At 31.4% G+C, this 24,511-nt stretch overlaps 1 protein-coding gene across 3 annotated transcripts in view; it reads right to left on the reverse strand.

Annotated features, from left to right (window-relative positions):
* LOC128872836 (proton-coupled amino acid transporter 2-like) overlaps positions 1-6,192 on the reverse strand; it is a 54,901-nt gene extending 48,709 nt beyond the window's left edge. The window contains exon 1 of one of the 3 annotated variants that reach the window (XM_054115915.1): positions 6,002-6,192. Coding sequence is in view for 2 of the 3 variants with exons in the window: in XM_054115914.1 (XP_053971889.1) it covers positions 5,700-5,723 (24 nt within the window). In the remaining variant the exon portion in view is untranslated. Of the gene's footprint in view, positions 1-5,699; positions 5,943-6,001 lie in introns of those variants that run through there. The other 2 variants (XM_054115914.1, XM_054115916.1) reach the window with 2 other exon arrangements.
* Positions 6,193-24,511: the final 18,319 nt, after the last annotated feature.

The raw sequence follows: 24,511 nt of genomic DNA on the forward strand, positions 1-24,511 counted from the left end.
GAAGCTCCTGACTTTGTATCGAAATATATTAATAAATATGCAGTAGTACGCTAATATTAAATTGTATTTATTGATAAACATATAAAAGAAAGGACCTTGCTTCAGTTACAACATTTGATCCAATGAATTATGTAATTATTAACGAAGAGTACAATTGACAGATGCAGGACATGCAATTTGTTATGCTAATGAATGGAAACGATTTTTGCAATTAGCCTACGTTTTTAATATACTTCCACTGAGCGGTTTAACAGTGACATCAATTTTTGTCTTAAATATATTTTACCAGAATTTTATATTTTATCAATTTTGCGATTAAATGGTATCTAATAAATCTCATTTGTTTATAGAGAGTATATGACTTTCCAAATTTCTTTTACTGAATAATTTAATAGTGACATGAATATTTTTCTTAAAAATGTATAGTAGATTGAATATCATACATAATGCCCATGCTGTGATGCTATGAATTCTTAAATACAAATTGTTCTTTGAAATAATATAAGTTACCAAGATTCTTCAATTGAATAATTGATATGAAAAATTACTCTGAAAAAATTTCAATTAAAGATAGCACAGAATTGGCACATTGTGAGAGCTATGAATTCATAAATACGATTTGTTCTTAAAAATAATATACATTTCCAGATTGTTTCCCCTGGTAAACTTAATAATCATTTAATTTATTATTTTTTCGAAGTTCGAAGTCTAGAGTATTAAAATTTGATCGACAAGTTTTATATTATTCACACCTGGTGAATAATAATAAATACCTCTAAAGGTATTTGTATTAAACAAGACCATTCTACCTGTTGAGAGATTATTAATATGAGTATGACATGCATAACGAGCACGATAACCACGTTTCAAAATTGAATGATAGTGACGATACGGATATCTTTTATCTTAATTGCAGTATCGTTGCATCTTCGTCGGATAAAGTGGCAGACAGCGTTGACAAGCGTGTGCAAATTCACTCGAGAGATTATGAAAACCCCTGAAGTAACATATCGATAAAATCAATCCCTCCCTTCGGGCACTGCTGGAAATATAGACAAGTTTTTTAAGGCGAACTTTCGAGAGGAAATACGACGAAATGTCATTGTACTCTTATCAAAATAGAAATTACATTTCAATCCATGGTTGAAAATTATAATTCCACTGTCAACAACCGCGATCCTCCTCGAATGCCAAATTCTCTCGACTCACAGAGAAATCTCTGCTACTTGAAATACATCTATTTATATAGATAATTAGAAGATTCATTCCAATCATCCTACCAATTATTCTAACAAATATACAACGCCTTTTGTATCGATGATATTTCAACGATTTTGATTTTTCAAAATAATAATGAGTATTATTTTACTTAAACAAACAGACAAAAACACTTTCAATCTTTATGGTTTGGGTCCTTTTCAAATTTTGCAAAGGTTATATAAAATAACTAACAATATTAAAAAGCAAATATGTTGAAGAATAGAAAACTTAAGGAACTTCATTTTTCTCACACTCTGTCTTATAATTTATATTTTTTATAACATCAATTCAACATGAATCACATTTTACTTACAATTAATAAATTGAAATCACATACCCACGCAAGATTGAGTTCATAGTATTTTTTAAACTATGTAGTTTATAAGGGTTATAAAAACGTTTTACAATCCATCATCCTCCCTTATCGTGCAAAATGATTGTTTCATTTCTGTTATAATCTTGTCCTCATTTCATTGAAAAATTGATGCTTATTTTCAATAACCTTCGAAGAGGACCCAAAACCTTAAGGATTGAAATATTGTTTGCGTGTTAAAACTAATGAACATACTAATCTTTCATTCTTCCCAAGGATATTAAATTCATCGACCACAACACTTACGTCATATATTAATTCGGTAAGAAGAGAGTTTCTTCATGAGAAGAAGTATGAAAAGAACACCACGAAACGACTATACGTTCACTTATCGAAGTTTGCTAATTAATGTACTTATTAATGTAAACTGTGTACAATACCGAATGTAAACACGGGCATCCATGAATCGCGGTGGCTGAATATAGTGTATCAAAATATTAAACACCGGGAGGAACTTATTCCGTACTCGCTTTGATTACGATACCACGGACGAACGAGATGCAGCAATCGACACCAACCGAAGAAAGTGCGAGTATGATACTCGAGGTATGAAAACAGAAAGCGGATCGAATCGTAAGTAACGGAGATAAGAGACTAAGGTGAGGCTCCCGTTTGTTAAATGATAAAATGAGTCATTTTTAGGAACGTGTGCGTTAGAAACAAATTTTTGTACGACAAACAGAAAGAACGTCACGATTAATTTTTAATAGCGATTAAACAAAGGACTCGATTAATTTGTAATGGTGATTCATTAAAACTAGAAGATAGTTAGAAGATATATCAAGTGGTAGCCTCCAAAGAAAGACGACATTCAGATGAATAATCTTTGCTTCTAAAATTGGAGTAATTTTGCTTACTGTAATAAAAATATTTCTTCAATACATGTGATATGTACGTAGTAGGTGAAGGTAGCCATACTTTCTTGTTGATGTTTTCGAACAGTACAAGATCCAGAAAAACATATGTGAGAAGGTTTATTTACTACAAGCCTTCATCAGAAATGTGTATATACACTACAATGTAAACAAAGTTCTACAGAATTCACAATTAGACAACAAAGGTGAATACAAAGATGTTATAAGGAAAATTATTGTTATAACTCATTATTAATTTTGTTCAATACAAGAAAAATTATTCTCATAACATTTTTGCTATTATATTTGCTTATGTTACTTATACAGAATTGTATGTAAATTCTTGTTATTATATCTCGAGAGAGTTCATAGAAAGAGAGTCGAAGCGTTTAAATAAATAATTCGTATTGCGTATGTTCTTCTGGAATTTATTTTGCTCGGAGATATCAAAAACAAAAGAATACTTTAAGTTCGTATTGCATATACAGCTGCAAGTAAGTAATCCCTCGAATAATTTGATGTACTTGTTTAAGAACTGTAATTGCAGCTGCAATAATTCTAGAACCAATCACAAGTAGATATATTTTAAATACACATGTTTCCAAGATTACAAGATTTCAAGTCAAGTACCTGATTATTTCTCGAGTACCTTTGAATGTCGTCTCAAAATGTGATGAGTGTAATTTTCAGATATTAAACTTGTAAAAAATGCCATTAAGATCGATTTCCCATCTAAAGAAACCGAAAGGTATGTATACCTTGATGCGAATAATAAGTTTATTCGAGTATTATTCGCGACATTTATTCGACTTAATTGCTCAATTTTTATTTCTTCCATTGCAAGATATTTTATTCTAAGATGTTAATTCCAATTTTTATTTAATTGGTAACGAATAAACAATTGTTCTTGTAAATCGCTGATACTGTTGCGATCAACTCAATTCGTCAGTGTCATTGAAAGGAAAGGTAAGCAAAATTCTTGTCTAAATAAAAATATCGAATATTGAATAACAGTGTCTTATCTTTCGCCGATTGAATAAAAAAAAAAATAAAAATATGAATAATGAATATCATATCTCGTGTTGAGGAACAAAAATGTATCTCGATCTCAATACCTGTTGGATCGAATGAATGTATCGAATAAATTGCTATACGTTCGATTTTACATAAAAATTACTGTTATTCACGATCACAACACCCTTTCAAAATTTGTTAAAATGTACAATATAACTTCTTGAGCGATGAATCTTAAATGGATTTCTGTTTCTTCCGTTTGAATACACACAAACCAAAGCAATTTTTATCTGTAAATCGATTTTAACATTCAACTATACTGTCTCATTTTAATATGGTATATTTAAAAAATTTTAAAAGGTATTGCGATTGTAAGTAATGATAATTTTTATATACAAGCACACATACAGTGGGTGTAGAATGTATTCGTACACCGATCAATTTTCCAAAAAACTTTTGTGTGAAATTGTAGTTTCTTAACTTCTTTTTTTGTAATCAATGATATTTTACATATTCTCGGAAGTCTCTAAGATAGATATAGTCCAAACCACATTTACTAGTTAATATAATTTGTGAAATTAACAAAAAAATGCGAAAAATGGGTAAAAGTATAGAAGCAATAAGTATTTGTACGATTCTTATGACGAACCATTTACAGTAGAGTTGGTAACGTAAACAGATTAATTTATTGCTCCGTACGAATTAGAAAACATCCAGGAAAGTACTTTTAAAAATGGCTCTAATAGAGGAATGGAAAAAGATACCACTTCGAATAACTAATAATTTAGTTAATTTAACGCTTAGAAGAGATGCAATAATTATAATAAATACTAAAATCAATAATAAAATCGAAAGGAAATCCCACGAAGGAAGTATTATATATTTGTAAATTAATGTAAATTTCTTTTGTTTTTAATCAAGTTTTAAAAATTAAACAGTTGTGCGAATACTTATTGCTTCAACATTTTTATCGATTAATTGTTTTTTTCTTGTTAATTTCGCAACTTACATAAATAGCTATATTTCTTTTTATATCTATCTATTCTAGAGATTTCCGAGAATATGTAGAATGTCATTGCTTAGAAAAAATAAGTTAATAAATTACAATTTTACACAATTTTTTTGGAAATTGATCGGTGTACAAATACTTTCTACACCCACTGTATGTGTCAATATCCCTCAAGAGGCTAAAGTGAGAAAGCCTATACTCTACATAGTCTAACTGCTGTTATAGTTTGGATAAAATCTACTATAAACAATTTTTGTTGTAAAATATTAAAAAATTCGTCCCTCAAGAGATTAAATAAAATTGTAACCATCTCTCATTCGAGTCCATTGACTGACTGAAGAAGACTGTCCGTATTAAAAGCCATTATCCGATAAAAATATCAGAATACGCGTAAAAACACGAACGTGAGTAGAAATGAAAACACAAAACGTCACAGCCACACGTGTATCATGTGTATTTCAGTGATACGTTGACTGCGTCTCGACGCGTGCAACACTGAAATAATTGCATCTTGCAAGTCACTTAATCACTTCTCCCGCGACCAACTGTACACACGTGAAATGCATAAATAACGTCAACCGAAACCGACCTCTTATCCGTGTAATCGCATCGTCCCAAAAATAAAACAGTTCGCTCAAAACCCACCCAGCGAATAAAACTGCCCAATCTCGTTGATTAGCTGCAACACTTCGACACGACTTCGAATTTATCGCTTTGGAGCACTGATACAGACAGAACATTATATATTCCAATACTTTTGGCCCGAGTTAATATTTTATTGTGTATCAATTTGACGTTTGAAAACGTGACATTTTAATGAAATTGTACGCATGGATTCAATTATTGTGTCAATTGATTTAGTGTTGGAAAACTTCTAGAATAACACGAGTGATCTCGGTGGTACGAGGAAACTAACTTTTGAGAAATAGAGAATTTTATTTAACGGAACCTTTTACTTTATTGAATAGATAACAGTACACTTTATATCTAGATCTAGCCATCGTCATACAATAATCAGCGCGCATTAGCGTAACAAGAAACATAATGATACCGCCGATAACGATAAATTAGAAATTTACAAGCGATCAAAACTGAATATAAACATTTCATCAAACTGTCAATAACCAGATCAACGAAATAAACTGAAAGTATCGACGACTGGGTTAGCGTCCAAATAAGTTGCACTTACCTTATTTTCGACCCAAGTAATCATCGTCGTATAAAGAAAACCGTTTGTACCGCGATTTTGATGTTATTAAGCGATCGACTCGCTCGCACCACCGCAATCGATCGTGTTATTCGCGAATTGGGCAAACACGTGATACGATTGATTCACGAGCAAATCGTTTCACTCGATTTGCCAACTTCCATCGACGTCCGTCGCTTTTGAAAGAGAGAAGCGTCGGCCGATTCGTTTCGTGAAAGTTTCGAAGGGTGAGGCACGCTCCCGGGAATAAAGCGCGAACAAATGTCGGATACTGGATGACTTACTTTCTCGTAATCAATTCAAAGTATCCAGATGTGCGAACGGGTACTGGTAACCCATGGATGGTGGCGGTTGTCGTCCGATCCGTGAGCACGTGCAACGGTCGGCTGCTTCCGCGCGACTGAAACGGAGCCGCGGTACTCGGGAACACTCGAGCCAAACCACCAAAGACTGCTCGACTACTTGCTGCTACTTTGCTAGGCTTGCCCGGTGCGACCGTGTCTTTCTTGGCTTTCCTCCGACGCTCGACGATCCGAAGACCGAACCGAGCCGACCGCGGTGGCCCCTAGAATTTCGTCGTCGGTCGAAACGGGCTCGGCTCGGGGTCGACGGAGACGTTCAACCGGCGTGATATCTGCTTCCGGAAGTCCCGAGGGGCAAGTCACGGTCAAAGTTTTTGCGAATACGATCTGCCGTGTCGCGATCTGCGCCACACTGAAATGGTGTTGGTACGCATTGGTTTTTGTACAGATTTGAATCTAATTGGCATAACTCTTTGGGCCACGGTGGGATTAAAAGTGTCCCACCTTTTTGATGGACTGTAATGCATGGCGGGACATTTTTAATCCCACCTCGAAATTTTGCAATAGCTGCATGTGTATAGGTTATCAATCCAAATAAGTAAACACAAACGTAACGTTTCATTAGAAATAAGAAAACGAGGTACAAAACATTTTCCAGAAAGTTCGTCTCGTCAACGATGTGCGCTTTGTAGTACAAAAAAAAGGAAGTTCGAACACGATGGTCTTGTACTGTGTACAAAGTGCCCCTGTGCTTAGGAAAAAATATATGCTTTAATAAGTATCATTCATGAACCTATGTGGCACGGTGGGACTATTTTTTGAGTCCCGCCCTCTAACAACAAATTCGATTACATAATTATTATTTTGTCATTTTATGTTATTATTATTATGTTATTTATATTTATGTTATTTTATATTATTTTGTTGTTATATTTATTTTGTTACATTATGTGATACCTTTATTAATAAAAATATAACAATTTTGTTTGATTTAAAACGCAATAAAATTCCTGTGCAACATGGGTCTATTTTATGACCTGAATTCGTGTGCCGGAAAGAGTTAAGGTAAGAAAGTTTAACACTAAACCTACTACTACCGGCCAAATTACTGTTTTCATATTTTGTTAATCTTTGAGTACTGCCACCTGTACTGCAATAGTCATCAATTCCCTTGAAAGTTGATTTTATCTATTAAAAGCAAATTGGTTCGTAGATAATTACACTAGACTGTAGATGTTTAAGCAAATTCATATTTTCGCAGATATACCAAAAGAATTGAAATTTAAATGAAAGTATGTCTTATCGTTAACATGTTTTATGTAATATATTTTTACATTTGTGCGCATTATCATAGATTTATCCGTATTTTTATTTGTCATAAGTACATAAATATTCGCAGTCTACTAATAAGTCTATAAATTAATGAGCACTCTAACTGAAGAATATATGACTGCACTTGTAGGGTTATTATATTCCCGTATCAGAGAACATCAATCAAATTTATGGGGACTATTTGAAATTTAACACTAAACCTTCCACGACCGGTCAAATGACCGTTTTCAAACTTTTGTGTACAGTTTTATACATGCTATATATGAATTATATACAATTCATGCATTATCCAATGTAATTCCATGTTAAAATTTTTGCATTTATAGATTTTTTGAATTTTTGTTGTCCTGAGTATATTAAAAAAAATTATTTAGAATAATCAGATATTGAAAACTATGGTTCAGGCGATAAAGGCACATATGAAGTGCTATCGAGTTGTATTTTTGAAAAAATAATTTTGCACAAAATGGTAACGATTCAAACACGTTTTAGTCCTGAAAAAAACTCTCCCCCCTTAAGGGGACCTTGGACGCGTGAAAATCGTAGATATATTAAATAATTTTTGTTTCGAAAACAGTTGACTTAATAATAAAGAAATGATTTTTATTTAAGTTTTTTTTTAATAAAATAGCGATGTTGGAGCCATTACACGTAGAGGATGACTCTTCAATACCAAGTATTTCTCATAAATATGATATTAATTTTTAAGTCTGCCTATAGGCCTAAGCTTTCATAATACCTGCAATAAATTGATAAGAAGTGATAGTATATTGACATACTGTGACACACAGAAGTGAATTTTCCCTTTTCAGAAGACGAGTCCGTTTATATGGTATTATTACACTTACATTATTATTTTGATACCGAATACACTATAGTTTATTTTTTCTTGATACATTCGAATATATACCTGTGCTGCAAAAAACAGAAACTTAACGAACCCTTTAGAAATATAATTATTAAATATTGTGAATAATAATGAACCTAAATACGATCCTTGTAATCAGCGAATGCGACATGAATGGGAATAGAATTAAGGTCATTCACCATGACAACCTGAATCCGCAAAGATAAATAGCTTTTTAACCAATCTAACACGTTACCACTAAATCCAAAGTGACTGGGCTTACCCATAAGTATCATGATTACCCATATCAAAATGTTTTCTTGAAATCAATATCCGATACCCATTTGATTATATTGTTCAAGAGCAATCGAGATTTAATTACAATAATAACCTTGGATAACTAGTAATATTATATCACATTCGCGACGAGAGATGTCTCATGTATAATTAAACATCGATCGAATAAAGTTGTTAGAAATCCCCATTAATAATAGCCAGATAAAGTTAGATTCATAAATGACACGTTACAAATACAAACGGTTTTACTTTACAAGAGTGGAAGTCATACCGATATGCGCGCAGCGTCGATTTGAAGTTTGGTCACCAAGCGCATGTAACACGGAATGCAATCGCAGTTGCGCTTACACTTTACGTATCCTGCTCACTCTTTTCAGATGATTCATACGTGGCTGAGTTTCGCCTGGAAATAGAATACGTTTCCGACTCGATTCAAGGTATCTGGCAGACCCGATTTTTCACCTTGAAGCGAGGAACTACCTTCGATCCCGAAGGTTTCGAACAGCTAAAATATTCCAAGGAGCAGAAGAAAATGTAATTCATTGGAACGTATATCCTCTAATCTGTGGTTTTCTTTATATAAATTGTAAGTCCTATAAAATGAATACATGAAAGAAATAATTAAAACCTGGTTGAAATTATAAATTACAATTATTGCATTGAAAGTAATATGAATCAGAGTTAATTCTTTATTTACAGAAAACATTTCAAATCACTCATAATTATTAGGGAATATGGGCCTGTTTAGATAATTTAAGGTTTACTTTTTACACAGGTGTATGAAAAATGACAAAATATTACGAATGCAAAGAAACTATAAATTCTGAGTAATTTATTTAGTGTATAAATAGTAGTATTTTTAAATAGGCAATTGAAATTGACGAAGATTTTCTATTCCAGACCAATATTTGTACAACGTTATACTCGTAGAAGATATTGGCACAGTTCAATCGATTTAATTCTGGACACCTTGTACAGAAGGTAATTAAAGAGCGTGGTCACTATGTTTACTGACGTATTCAACATCTCTGATCTGAAAAGACAGGGTGTGCTCAGGGCCGACGAAAACGTTCAACTGGTGAATTATACACTTCCGGAAAACTTGGAGGATGTCACGGTCACGGTGTCCTTGCGGGACTATATCTGATACATACAGGAGGATTTAAAAGTAAAGGCACGAACAACGACGATAAAAGATTGCTGATTTAAATGATTGTGGGAAAAATCAAATTCTCGAAAAGAAGTTATAATTTGTTTATGATTCTTTTTTCTTTATTGAGAAGCTATATTTCCCAAGAAACTCAGTTTTCAAAAAATTATAATGAAATTTGTTTAGTTGGTAATACATTGCTCAAAATTGATTCCCAACTATCGATTCTAAAATTGTAAATATATGTATACGTCATAGGTGTTTAATTCTGGCTGACCATTAAAGACATAATCATAGCCATACGAAAAATGGTATCAGTGCTTAAAAATTCACCTGTAAGAAATAGTATTCCACAAATAAACATTTAGGAAGAAGAAGGAAGAAGGAAGAATTTTTGTAATAATCAGAGGAAATGCTGTAGTGATCATTACACCGCGGATATTTATGCATTTATGGCAACTTAAAATACGGGTAAATTTATGTGAATGTACATAAATGTAAACATTCATAAAAGATCGATAATAATATACAGTGAGTGTAGAATGTATTCGTACACCGATCAATTTCCCAAAAAACTTTTATGTGAAATTGTAGTTTCTTAACTTCTTTTTTTATAATCAATGATATTTCACATATTCTCGGAAATCTCTAAGATAGATATAGTCCAAACAACATTTACTAGTTAATATAATTTGTGAAATTAACAAAAAAATGCGAAAAGTGGTTAAAAGTATAGAAGCAATAAGTATTTGTACGATTCTTATGACGAACCATTTACAGTAGAGTTGGTAACTTAAACAGATTAATTTATTGCTCCGTACGAATTAGAAAACATCCAGGAAAGTACTTTTAAAAAAGGTTCTAATAGAGGAATGGAAAAAGATCCTACCTCGAATAACTAATAATTTAGTTAATTTAACGCTTAGAAGAGTTGCAATAATTATAAAATCAAAAGGAAATCCCACGAAGTATTAATTATTTATAAATTAATGTAAATTTCTTTTTTTTTTTAATCAAGTTTTAAACATTAAACAGTTGTGCGAATACTTATTGCTTCAATATTTCTATCGATTAATTGTTTTTTTCTTGTTAATTTCGTAACTTACATAAATAGCTATTTTTTTGTACTCTATTCTAGAGATTTCCGAGAATATGTAAAATGTCATTGTTTATCAAAAATAAGTTAATAAATTACAATTTTACATAGTTTTTTTGGAAATTGATCGGTGTACGAATACTTTCTACACCCACTGTACATGTTACACCGTTTAAAGGATGAAACTTATTATTATTTAAGCTTATTTCTTTCTCTGTATCTGTGAAAACGTGAATTTGCATAAACATTCACGGTGATCACGATTAAACGATATAAGAGAATAAGACGTTCAATTAAAAGAGCACCGATTTTCTTTAGATGAGTCAAAAGTATTATTAGCAACTTTCGACATATAAAAAGATCATTCTCCCTTGCTCTGTATGCATAATCTAGCAATATCAAAACTCGTATAAATTACAAGAATGAAACCGGTCTTGCAGCTAATTTTGGATACATATGCAAATGTGAGTCTGCGAACGACTAGTGAGTTGTTGGTCTCACGCAGCAACAGTTTTATTTATTTTTCATACGCTTACTTGGTGATTTCCTCGTCGATTATTTTACCTTGAGAAATCGTTATTACTTATGTAAAGTAATCGTCGCCCTCATTACCTAAAGAAACTCAGGAAGAAATGTAGTAAGTATGCACATTATGTCTATAATTATATCCACGCGTGTTTATTTTAGCTTTCCCGTTAGAGATTCAGTTTTGTCCGCAACTATTTGTTTTCGGTTCTTTAGCACGTACTCGTGTAGGTGTATTGCGTATCGATTCTACGTAGAACTAAGGAAATGTTCCTAATAAACGTGGGTGCATGAACCTTTCATTTCTGACTCACGGTTACTTTAAGTTGTATCAAGAACTACGTCAACGAATACGCAATTCTCAAGCAATCCCAGGAACTCTGTTTAGTTCCAGTACAAGCTCGTCAAGAGTTGCATAAACGCAGTGACCAGTGGATTAAACTACAATTTGATTCAAAAGTAGCGTTGTAGAATTTACAGCTATACTTAAGCTAAACCCTTAATCCTGTAACAGAAATGAATGAGATTTTTCTGTACTTTTTTTTGTAGATCTATAGGTTTAATTGTAGTTCTCTTTAGATATATTATAGTAAAGAGTTTTCCACGAACAGTGACATTTGTAAAACGACATTAGAAAGAATTTAACACTGATGAAACACAGTGGATCATAAGAGAGATATTACAGCTAAAAGATTTAAAATAATATACAATATCTTTATTATGGAACATGCTATGTTTTACGTCGGAAATTAGTCAATATACCGGGTGTCCACCATTGTCACACTTTAGCGTGGACACCCTGTATATCACTGTACACGTTGTCTCCAAAGAACTTGAGACACGTGAAGAATACTTCTTTTTATTTGAAGTACAACAATATGTGATGGCTGAAAGAAATATGAAGACATTTTTCTCTCTAAAGCTATTTTTTTTTAAAATTGATAAAACCGTGGCGTTTGCCATGATTGTAAATTGCCCTTTCAAGGAAAAACTTTTAATAAACAGAAATCTGCCCAAGTTGCGCAAGTCCTGCTCGTGTTTTTTAATTACTTCCTGGTGGACTTCGACAGGTTTGCATAGTTCTTCAAGTTGTGTATCGTAAGATTAGGATGGCTCCATGTTAAAAATTAAATCGGTACTGTGGTGTAATTTCCTATAAAACAATTGATTTACAACGGATTAAAATATTTCCTCGAAACTAACAATAGAACTGATAAGACTGTAATAAATGTGACAAACTTCTATGACTTCGAGACATTTAGAGACTTTAAGACTTTTAATGACGTAGACCATTTTTCCACCTAGAAGACGATGTACAGTATACTATTTTATGTACTATTTTAGTCTAACTTCTCTATATTTCAAAGCGAAATTTTTTATTATAATTTTAGTTTCTACAATAAATAAATAGTTTGGTATAAATTGTTAACGTACCTCTTCTCTATAATTTAGTTTCGTATTGTAATGTGTTAGTTAGTAAATGCTTACATACTTTCATTTAAAACATTAATACAGTATGACAAAAGATGATGTTAGAATTTAACTTTGAAATAAGCTTTAAATTATTCTTCACTCTTTTTTAATCGATGTATCACGATAATTATTGGCTAATCGTCATTTTTATCAATATGATTGATGCTAGTCGAAATATGATATCGGAAAGTGTTTGTATGGTACTCGAAACGATTACCTTTATCCTAACTTTCACAGTAGTGAAATATATAAAGAATGTATTAATTTTTCACTGTATTATACCATTAGATACATTTTTAATAATAGTCCCATCTAATGATGTAGAAGAACGAAAGAAAGGTTACATGTTGTTAATTAATTTCGAAAATAAATGAAGTCTGAGTAGAAAATTGTTTATGAATATGTACTTAGCGACGTGTTACTTAGAGTCAAGTCGAACACAGGATTACTCCTTACTAAGGAGTCCTTAGGGTGGCGGTTATGTAATATTTAATTAAGGAAAACCAGCAGCTTGGTGACGAAATTGATTAAAGGTCAACCGATTTCAATCTTGTAAAGACAATAGCTACAAAATTTGTTGGCAAATAAATCGAATTATTACTCTGGTACTTATCATTGACAATGGATTGAAGAATAATCTTTCAATGGGAAACTTAGAGATTTTCCGATATTCGACCTGGTACGCATTAGTACAACACGTGTTATACATATAGGTGTATATGACGAAGTCTCTTATTATTTAAGATTATATTATAATAACTATCATTTACAATAATTCTCAATTTTCCAACGATAGTTAAAAAGCCTTTGCGTCACTGAAAACTCTCTAATTCTATAAGTATTGGATGATACGAAAGTGAAATACATTAAAAAAAAAGAAAGTATAAAATTATTGAAGGACTCAGGTGAATATTCGTATTTATCATATTTTGTATTATTTTACACGAAATTTGTAAAATTTCGGTTGTTCATGATCACTTTGTCTTGGTAATCGAGTCTAAATCCTGTTAAACAATTTCTCCATTTTAATGTTTCTGCCAAAGTTGCTGACCTTCAAACATGATAACTGTTCGATATTAATTTAACTTCACAACAGTAATATATACTTTATTACTGATCTTTTAAGTTACAGGAACATATATATTAGGTTGTTCCAAAAGTTTCTTTCGTGACTTGCATTCAGTTATTTCGTGTGGAAGTGTTAATATAAATAGACAACCTAATTTCTTAGATGTTAATGTTGTGACAGTAATGGAGCAAAATGGATCGTACGCAATTCGATAATGTAACATTAAACATAATATATTGTGTATGTGTTACTTATATTAAAATGGAAGAAACTTTCGGGACAACCTAATACAATCTAGTTCCAAGGACTATTTTTAAATAACTCATTTTCAAATGAACTTGGTAACCACTTTCAATTTTATGGAAACAATTAAATGATTAAATTAGGCGAGGTTACAACCGAGGTTGTACATCGACATCTTAAACTGTTCCCAGTGTAGCTTTAGGTTTAAGGACGTTCGGCGAAACTCTGATTCGACAATGAAATCAGCGACTCTTTAGCCTTCATGGAAATCCTTTTTGCTGGTTCAGTGTTCACGGAGCTCGTGCCTGTGAAATAATCGCGCGATTACTACTTCGCGTAAATAAATCCAACTTCCTATTGCGTCTTATCATTCGCTACTATGATACCTTCATGTCAGCATTTTTAGCATATATTCTCATTAAAATTCTTTGAAACCAGAAGCATCCACAGCAATGTTTTGATTTAACGCAACGATATAGCTGCTATAATACGTCACGATTTAATTCGAGTTTCCTCGATTTTTTGTTTGTATCTACGTTGCTTATTTTCCTTACGTAACGAGTATTCTATGAATCATTTTTGAACATTTTTCCGTTCCTAATTATTGGGTTGTGCCTTAATTACTTATTATTTTTTTTTTTTAATTTTTAATTAAAATGTATATAATGAAAACTTTGCACATTGTAAGGTTTAGAGTTTCAACTTCTTGTACGTTATTGGCAGATATTTATATCACCAAAAGGGACTTAAGATAAAATAAAATAAATTTATGGCACTAAGATAAAGTAAAATAAAATAGATTGTTTGAATTAGTAGCATTGAATAATTAGCTATAGATAAGAGTATAACAATGATAAATAGAAATAATGGAAAGTAATTTAATGAGTTAACTATATGCTTTTAAAAATAATAACATGCTTGTTCTGATTAACTTCGAATTTATTTTGATCTTCTAATTTACAAGGATTACATTGATTTTTTCTATTGTTATTAGACGTTGCCTTACCTTATTACAAGATGAAGATTGAGAGATAAAGTTTAGAAATAAATATGTAATTATAGTAGAACTAATAAAATGTATCGATTATCTACAGCTACACGGTCTACAAATTGTTCAACTGTACCTTCTCATATAATACGAACCATAAACGGAAACGAGGTCGTACGTGTATGTAATATTTTTATGGGCATGGAACGACCTTAAACTCAACCAGCCATGAACGAATCCATATTATAAATGTACATGATATGTTTCGTTAATTCTGAGTGAGACATCAATCTCTGCGCTATCAAAGTTTAATGAACGTCCTTGGGGTAAACTAAACATTTGAAAAGGGAATTTCTTAAATTATGTAGTATTATTTAAAGGCATGCTTTGATTATAACGTATCATTAAGAAACTAAAAATAGATGATTAAGTATCAGTTTTATGTAATTTGAAGATTAATGACTAGTAAAAGAAAAGCATGCCAATACTTTCCTCACCCAAATACATCAAGAACTTATATTTTGAAGCAGGAGAAATGTTCGCGAAGAGTATAGAACAGTTTCCACCAAAAAATGTATAATAAATATATGTATAACAATATAAATGTATATTGATATGAAGGAATAATAAGAAGTACCAATGATCGAGAAAGGAAGAAAATATTATCGATAGAAGATTATTAGATTAATTATTTATAACCACATGTATTACAGCTACTCCCAAGTCAAATGTGCCAGATTCAACCACAACAAATTCTTCACGAATTAACCAGAAAGTGGAGACAGTTCGTCGAACTCTACGTAAAAAGGGACACGTTCCACGGAAAAATCGCTCGGAAAAAGCCTCATATCTCAAATGCAAATTGACAGAAAATCGTACACAACTAAAACATACATGAATTGTGACAAAACTGTTTGGAAACTGTTATCTACTCCGACGAAACAAATATTAATTTATTTGGATAGGACGACGAAGGACAAATAGTATGGGAACAGAAAAATACTGAAAACAGGAATGGTAATATCTGCTCGACAATGAAACATGGAAGAGGATCCGTGTCGTGGAACTGTATATGAACAAATAGCATAGGACATTTATTAAAGGGACAACGAATCAAATGAAATATTGAAATGATCCTTGAACTTTGCTTGTGTACTTCGTAAATTCATATTTACGAAGACTTTCAGTCTTTCTCACACGTATTGGCTATGCATGTATGAGTATGGAGATATATTTCAATGCTAACTTTCTGTAATAAATAGAAATATTTGCATACTTTTCTAAAAAATTAATCGTCCATGGAAAAGATAGAGACGCCATATACCTGTATTTTATTTGCAGCAGGACAACGGTTCTTTAGCTTCGAATACAGTGTAGGAATAGTTGGTATTGGAGTGTACTATATCCATTTGGACTGTCTTTAATGAACAAGATCAAATTAAAATTAATGATATCTCGAAGAACATATAACATTATTTATTTATTTGTTGCTTTTAAACCGAATATGGTTTATATAGCATACGTTACATAACATATATTAATGCGCCTTTTTTACATAGATTAACTTAAAACTAGTTTGTATAGCGTCTGTGTGCTTACATTATTTTAATGAAATAAAATTATAAAAATAATAATTATTTAATTTACATTAAATTTAAATTAAATTAAATTCTTGTTGCGCATCGCTTAATAAATTCAAATCCTTTATTTAATATTGATTGCTTGTACACGCTTTCCTTTTGGTTTAAGTATGCCATTTTTAAAACATGAAACAAATTGAACAATTTGTTCTTTAATTCTGAGGAATAGAGTCTGTTCAATAGACTTAATAATTTTATTGTTTCATCCTTAATCTACAGACCATCATATTCATTTGACCATTCAATTAAATAAAATAACTACTTCTCATCTCGTAATTCGTAAAAATATAAAATATTAGCATTAGTCCCTTTCGCAACTATCCATACATTTTTTAATTTATATACTCAAAACAAAACCAGTAAAATTACTCATCTATACCTGAAAGAATTATTTTATTATAAGTTAATAGCCAGCGATATATTGAAGCACTGTAACATAAGGCGGTCGAACTATATAAAATGTATGTTTTTCATATTCTTTACTTCACTTTACTTTACTTTGGAGGAAACAGCATAGTATTCCATCGACTTTTACTGAACAAACGATACACTATACCCATTTTCACGTTATTGCGAGGATCCAGGATCAATCAGAATATCATAATCATCCTATATACTGTATTTTCGATATGACTTTCGTGTTACTGTGGATCAACTTTCGGTGATTATTATCTGACGAGTTTAATAACATGGATCTAAGAAACTGCTATCACAATGAACTTTATCAATAAAACCGATGCCATTGAGGGATCAGCAGATTTGCTTTGTACTCGTTATCAACTACATCGAACTCAGAGAGAACACGCAGTGTTGCGTGAACCTCTGCAAAAAAAGAAAAAACCGGGCCTTTGTTACCGTTTAAATGGTGTACTGCAAATAGCAATAAATGCTCTCGTCATTTTAAGGATTAATATGAACGTCACGATTTCAGATGATAATTCCTCGAATAGTCATACTTGATACGCACCGCCACATCCTGACATTGATAACACTGATCGACTTGTAACTTCGATTTGTTTCTATACATTAGTTTTAAGCTAGTACATTTCAAAGTGTTATATTAGCTGTGTTATCTGCAAAGTGTAATATGTATACAGTGGATGTAGAATGTATTCGTACACCGATCAATTTCGCAGAAAACTTTTGTGTGAAATTGTAGTTTCTTAACTTCTTTTTTGTAATCAATGATATTTTACATATTCTTGGAAGTCTCTAAGGTAGATATAGTCCAAAGAACATTTACTGGTTAATATAATTTGCGAAATTAACAAAAAAATGCGAAAAGTGGGTAAAAGTATAGAAGCAATAAACACATTAGTTTATTGCTCCGTACGAATTAGAAAAGATCCAGGAAAGTACTTGTAAACAGGTGTACGAATACTTATTGCTCAACATTTCTATCGATTAATTGTTTTTTTCTTGTTAATTTCGCAACTTACATAAATCGCTATTTTTTTTGTAATCTATCTATTTCAGAGATTTCGGAGAATATGTAGAATGTCATTGTTTATAAAAACTAAGTTAATAAATTACAATTTTACACAGTCTTTTTGGAAATTGATTGGTGTACGAATACCTTTTACACCCACTGTATTTTAAAGAACAATGAGAAACTTGTGAACGTTGTATTGTCTTGTACACGTACCATAAAGTAAACACGTTAAGTAGTCATCATAACATTCATTGAAGTTGTGTCGTTTCAAGACTTCAGGTCTCCACTTTCAAAGTTAACAATTATTCTCTGTTAGAACTTTGTCAATATGAAAGTGCAAGTGCTAGTACAAATAAATAAAATTGGTCGTTAACGATCTTAATTTGGATTTAATTTAAATTAACGTTTTGGTTTCTATCCTTGGAGCTATCCTTAGAAAACCCACAAGTGTTGGAATAGTTAGTACAAAATAGAAAAAATACTAAATAAATATGTTTAAAAAGTTTTCTACGACGTAATTCTAGAAACTAAAGATCATCCAACCGCAACTTAACGATGTATAATCATGCGATAAAATTATATAATTCACTGATTCAATGATTCCTTATTAATATCAATATACGATATCGTTTTCGCTACAAGCCAGTTTCAGATAATTTTTTTTTTTAATTACAATATCAGTTGTCGCTATCCTTCCAAAGATTATTCTTTGAGCTAGGCACACCTTTAATCATGTGCTGCGCTATTTCACGGTACAATGATACAATGATCAAACGGTTCAAAATTAAATTTTTGACCTAATTATTTTGCAATTCCATTATATTTGCAACAAAATATACATACATTTAAAATAGTACTCACTACATCAAAGTGTAGATACGAAATTGTTAAAAAATTATTACAGGGTCAATTTATTCTGTTACACTACATATTATTACAAAATAAAGAGCACACATGAAATTATTGCTACCCCGAAAAGGAATATGTGATCTTAAAAATAAAATAATTGATTAATAAAATTTACGCTCTAAAAAGATATAAAATGAAAACACATTTTGTTATAAAACAAAAATTCAAAGAAACAAGACTTTTAGTCACACAGTGACTGCTTACTGCTAACTTTCTTTACATGTACAGTGGATGTAGAATGTATTCGTACACCGATCAATTTCCCAAAAAACTTTTGTGTAAAATTGTAGTTTCTTAACTTCTTTTTTTATAATCAATGATATTTTACATATTCTCGGAAGTCTCTAAGATAGATATAGTCCAAAGAACATTTACTAGTTAATATAATTTGTGAAATTAACAAAAAAATGCGAAAAATGGGTAAAAGTATAGAAGCAATAAGTATTTGTACGATTCTTATGACGAACCATTTACAGTAGAGTTGGTAACTTAAACAGATTAATTTATTGCTCCGTACGAATTAGAAAACATCCAGGAAAGTACTTTTAAAAAAGGTTCTAATAGAGGAATGGAAAAAGATACCACTTCGAATAACTAATAATTTAGTTAATTTAACGCTTAGAAGAGATGCAATAATTATAATAAATAATAAAATCAATAATAAAATCGAAAGGAAATCCCACAAAGGAAGTATTATATACTTGTAAATTAATGTAAATTTCTTTTGTTTTTAATCAAGTTTTAAAAATTAAACAGTTGTGCGAATACTTATTGCTTCAACACTTTTATCGATTAATTGTTTTTTTCTTGTTAATTTCGCAACTTACATAAATAGCTATATTTCTTTTTATATCTATCTATTCTAGAGATTTTATTCTAGAGATCGATTGTAGAGAATGTGTAGAATGTCATTGTTTATAAAAAATAAGTTAATAAATTACAATTTTACACAGTCTTTTTGAAAATTGATCGGTGTACGAATATTTTCTACATCCACTGTATAACAGAGGAAAAAGGAAATATTCCTTGTGTAATTCTTTCCCATCCATGAATCACGGTAGTACCCCTAATTTTCCATCAAGAGGGAGTCTTTTTTGGGACGATTACATTTTATCTATGTAGATATCTCGGCATCAACACATTTCAAATTTTCCACTCGAATGACGCAGACCACGCTGAGGCGATCAATCGTACAACTATTCGACTCCTACTATCGATATGTATATTTTTATAAATGGACCTTGGGTTTGCTAGTTTCCTGGAAAATAACTACTGGCTACGTGTAAGAAGGATATTCCATAAAAGACAAGCACGACTTAACGAATGAACTTGGAATATAAATAAAAAGTCTTCTAAAAGCGGTATTAGAATTTTGTTTATTAATAGAAACTACGCTTCTCAATCTAGTCATAAATGACATCACCTTGCACGCTTAATTGTAATCATGCGTACTTTCATTTAAAATGACAAATTGGATATATTGGATACCATTTGTGTCCTAATAAAAAAAAATTCTAAAACTTCTTTTGGATAACTATTTAATAAATAGACGTGAAGAAAGGTTTTCGGTTCATGAACAATACTTCAAACGTTTCTCATTTATTACCATAATTAGATCGCATGGATGAGGTTTTCTTTAAATATAATAAAAATATAATGTGAACCTTAAAAAATAAAACATATACGAGGTGAGGCAGTTTCCACAGGAATGCAGTATAAATAAACAACTGATTAAAAAAGAAATGAATAGATATTTTAAACCAAAGGGGAGCGTGCATCCTGTTATTTATGGTATATGAAAATAATGGAAACTATATACATACAAAGCTGTGACGTCACAAATAATATAAATTAAAACAATACATACAATAAATAAATGACACTTTTTGATTATTGTCGTCTCTATATTATAAATGTTAGCACAAGAAAATATGATAAAAATTATTGACGCATATTAAATTGATAAAAAACGAACAAGCAAAACACATTACTTACGTATAAGATAATGAAAGGGATCAATGGGTATAAGACAAAAATAGAGTGCCCAAAATAAAGAAACCTCTCAAAAGTGATATAAGAGAATAACTATATAAAAATTTGTATTTCGATTTTCGTTTATAATTCAATAATTATTGTTCATTCGCAAATATATTTTTGTATTTCTGAAGATGGTGCCATACTGAAGTATTTATTTTAACAAGTGTCTTTGTTGAATACAAACGCTCCATTACCAATTAATTATCTGAAATACACAAGTTGTTTACATCGAGTACTAATGAATTACCCTGTTTGATTTTTCGTCTATCGTACAATATGTATCGTGTAGGCAATTCAAACGTCCTTATGTAACCGAGTACGTTGAAGAATTACTTGATAATGACAATATATTGTGCAGCTCCTATAAAAAAGAGAGTCATTGAACGTTATCGCGTTTCTTCATAGGAATTTAACAGCCGGCACGGAGGGTCATGGAAACTTTTCTACCACGATACGGGTGAAAGTCGAAGCCGTAAGTTTTCATGGAAAATTTTTCATCGCATGGGATACAGCAGCAAACAAATGACTAACACGCCCCGCCTGAGTCCCTCATTGTAAGTGCATTTTACGATTGAAAATAAATAACTATCGATTTAGTTGTAAGCGAAAATGGATGGGCTTGCATATCGTTTAAATTATAATAACAGATAGCACAATTCATGAACATCAAGTAATTAATCCAAATGAATAGAAATTCAACTCATTTCAAGTATAAGCATATATATAGATATAATCAAATTATTTGGAATATTGATGTAATTATTGGAACAAATATATGTATGTTAGTATCTTAAATTTAAAAGTTAGAAAATATTGTGACGCTTTCGTCTTTGTTAATTATGATCAAGCTTGGTCGTATTACGTAAGAAATAATAAGATACGGTAAATAACCGGCCGTGAGCCTGGATTTCGGTCTTATTTTGTGTTTTAAAGCTACTATTTAGAGAGTGGTGCCAAGATGCTCACTCTCGGAAGATCGAAAATAACTAAGCCTTTTGCTAGCTTCTGGTCACTGACCGACAAGTTTTGCGACCTCCGATAATAGGGGAAAAACAAAAGTATCGGTACAGTATACCTGTAATAAAATTAATCTCTGCAAATGATATGTTTTATCGTGGAGACCTACCTTAAATCGTTTGAATATACAATATCACATTTATTGTACAAACTGTGTGCTTCCATTACATCACGGAACATTGCAGGAATGTCTTAGAAATATTATACAAGTTCGAAATAATTTATTTTGTATATACGTGATCTTTTTTCGTTGCACTTAGTAATATTCACACGTTATTGTACTGTAATAAATATATGATGGATGAGGTCATAAAAAATGTATAACGACGATATGTGATGCTTTCGATCAATGAGCCCATATTCGTTTAATGTATAATATAATTTACATTATACATATTTAAATACAAAGGTTACTTATCTTTTATTCGTTATTCGACATTTTGATCCAGAAACAAATGTTGAATATTTATAAAATCGAAAAGAAAATTTCCGCAGCTTTGGGAGAGAGTAAAATTGCTTTACATCGAAGCTCCTAATTATTTGGTTGAGTGTAGCTTTTAATGAGTTCTTTGAATACTATTACACATTTGGAACCGCAAACATAATTATTTCAGTGTTGAGAACATCATTAATTAGTGGCAATATTGTGTCAATATATTTGTTATTGTATTCTTACATCTTTTTTGATACTTTTCTTCATGATAATTTTGTTGTCATGATTGACAAATTTATTAAAAAATTTTGAGAAATAGTTACAACAATTTGCACAACACTATGGAGATATGCGAAACGTACTTCAATATAAATCATCTATGATATTTGTCCTAGAAGAAATAAAAACTTTCATTATAGCTGTATTTATCTCTACATGGTATAAAATAAAGTTCCTGGTAGGCGTCTATCTGTTTGCTTGGGCTAATCTCCAGAACGACTTGACGGACTTTTATGCAGTTTTCACTCTTTTATACAGCATTTCTCGAGGAAGGTTTAGGTATACGAAACATTAATCTATTAATCTATATCTATTAAGGACAAGAGGGAGCCAACGAGAGACTACTCAATAGTATCTATAAATGCTTCTAATGAACTTCATTTAATTTTAAATAAAAAGAAATTCAAACTTCCCACCGAAAATTGGTTTTGCCATCTAGCGGTGAACACGCCGAACTAATTTTCGGAATTTGGTCAGCGCCTCTATCGGGAAAACTGTCACCGCTAGATGGTGCTATTTCCATGGTATTTACCGACATGATGGTAACGTACCAACACCTGTCGGTAAGTTACCAATATGTCGGTAAATACCATAAAAATGGGACCCTCTAGCGGTGATAGCTTGAACTATTCGAGGACAAATTTTCCCTATAGAGGTGCTGACTAAACTCTGAAAATTAGTTCGGTTTTCTAGATAAATTAAAGGAAATCAGAAATGTGTGTCATTTTTTAAAAAGTTGTAATTTAGAAATTTAAGAACGGATAGGTAGTTAATTAAAATAAATAATTTACTTATACAAATTAATATCGCTTCCAAAAAAAAAAAAAAGAGAAATCGAAAGAAGAACAGTATTATTTTGTCAAGTTAATGAAAAGAGATTTATGTTTATGATATAGAAATAAGGTTTAGAAATAAGTATATATTGTATAATGTTAAGATGATACTTTATATATTGTTATATTACAGAGATAATTAGATAATATAATACATGTTAATACTCATATAATACCATATGTTTATAAGTATGTAAAAAAAAAAAGAGAGAGAGAGGAGTAAAGGAGTGAGGACAGTGTAATGAAAATATAGACATGCAATTAACAGAAAAATAAAAGTTTTAGTTGATATTACGATTAAATAAAGGAAAACAAAAGTTCTTTAGTTAAGTATAAGTTCAGTATTAGATATTAATAGACTATAGAAAGATTCCTTTAAGTAAATAAACTCTCATTTCCATAATTCTCAATATAAAAGAAGAAATTTAATTTATAAGATAACTAAAAATGATATTAAATTGAGTTCCTATAGAATATTATTATTATATAAGTGAAATCATTTTTGCTTTTTTTTTTGAAATTGTATTAGACAGGTGTGGATAAAAGTTTTTAAGGCCCGGGACTTGGGGTTTTATACAGGATGTTTCGCAATATACAGGGTGGCCCAAAAGTCGGGGAGGAGCCGGAAATGGGGGGTAGCTGAGACGATTCCGAACAACAATTTCCTTTGCAAAAATGTCGGATGGGGCTTCGTTAAGGAGATATTAAGCGAAAACCCTGACCAATCAGAGCGCGCGTAGACCGTTGGAGCGGCCGCGGTAGCGAAGGCTACGCGCTAGGTCGATGCTTCGATGCACGTCGAGTCACTTGTTCGCGTGCAAGCGCGGCCACCAGCGCGTAGCCTACGCTACCGCGGCCGCTCCAACGGTCTACGCGCGCTCTGATTGGTCGG

This window comes from Hylaeus volcanicus, chromosome 2 (assembly GCF_026283585.1).
Source record: "Hylaeus volcanicus isolate JK05 chromosome 2, UHH_iyHylVolc1.0_haploid, whole genome shotgun sequence".
In the NCBI taxonomy this organism is placed as follows: domain Eukaryota; kingdom Metazoa; phylum Arthropoda; class Insecta; order Hymenoptera; family Colletidae; genus Hylaeus; species Hylaeus volcanicus.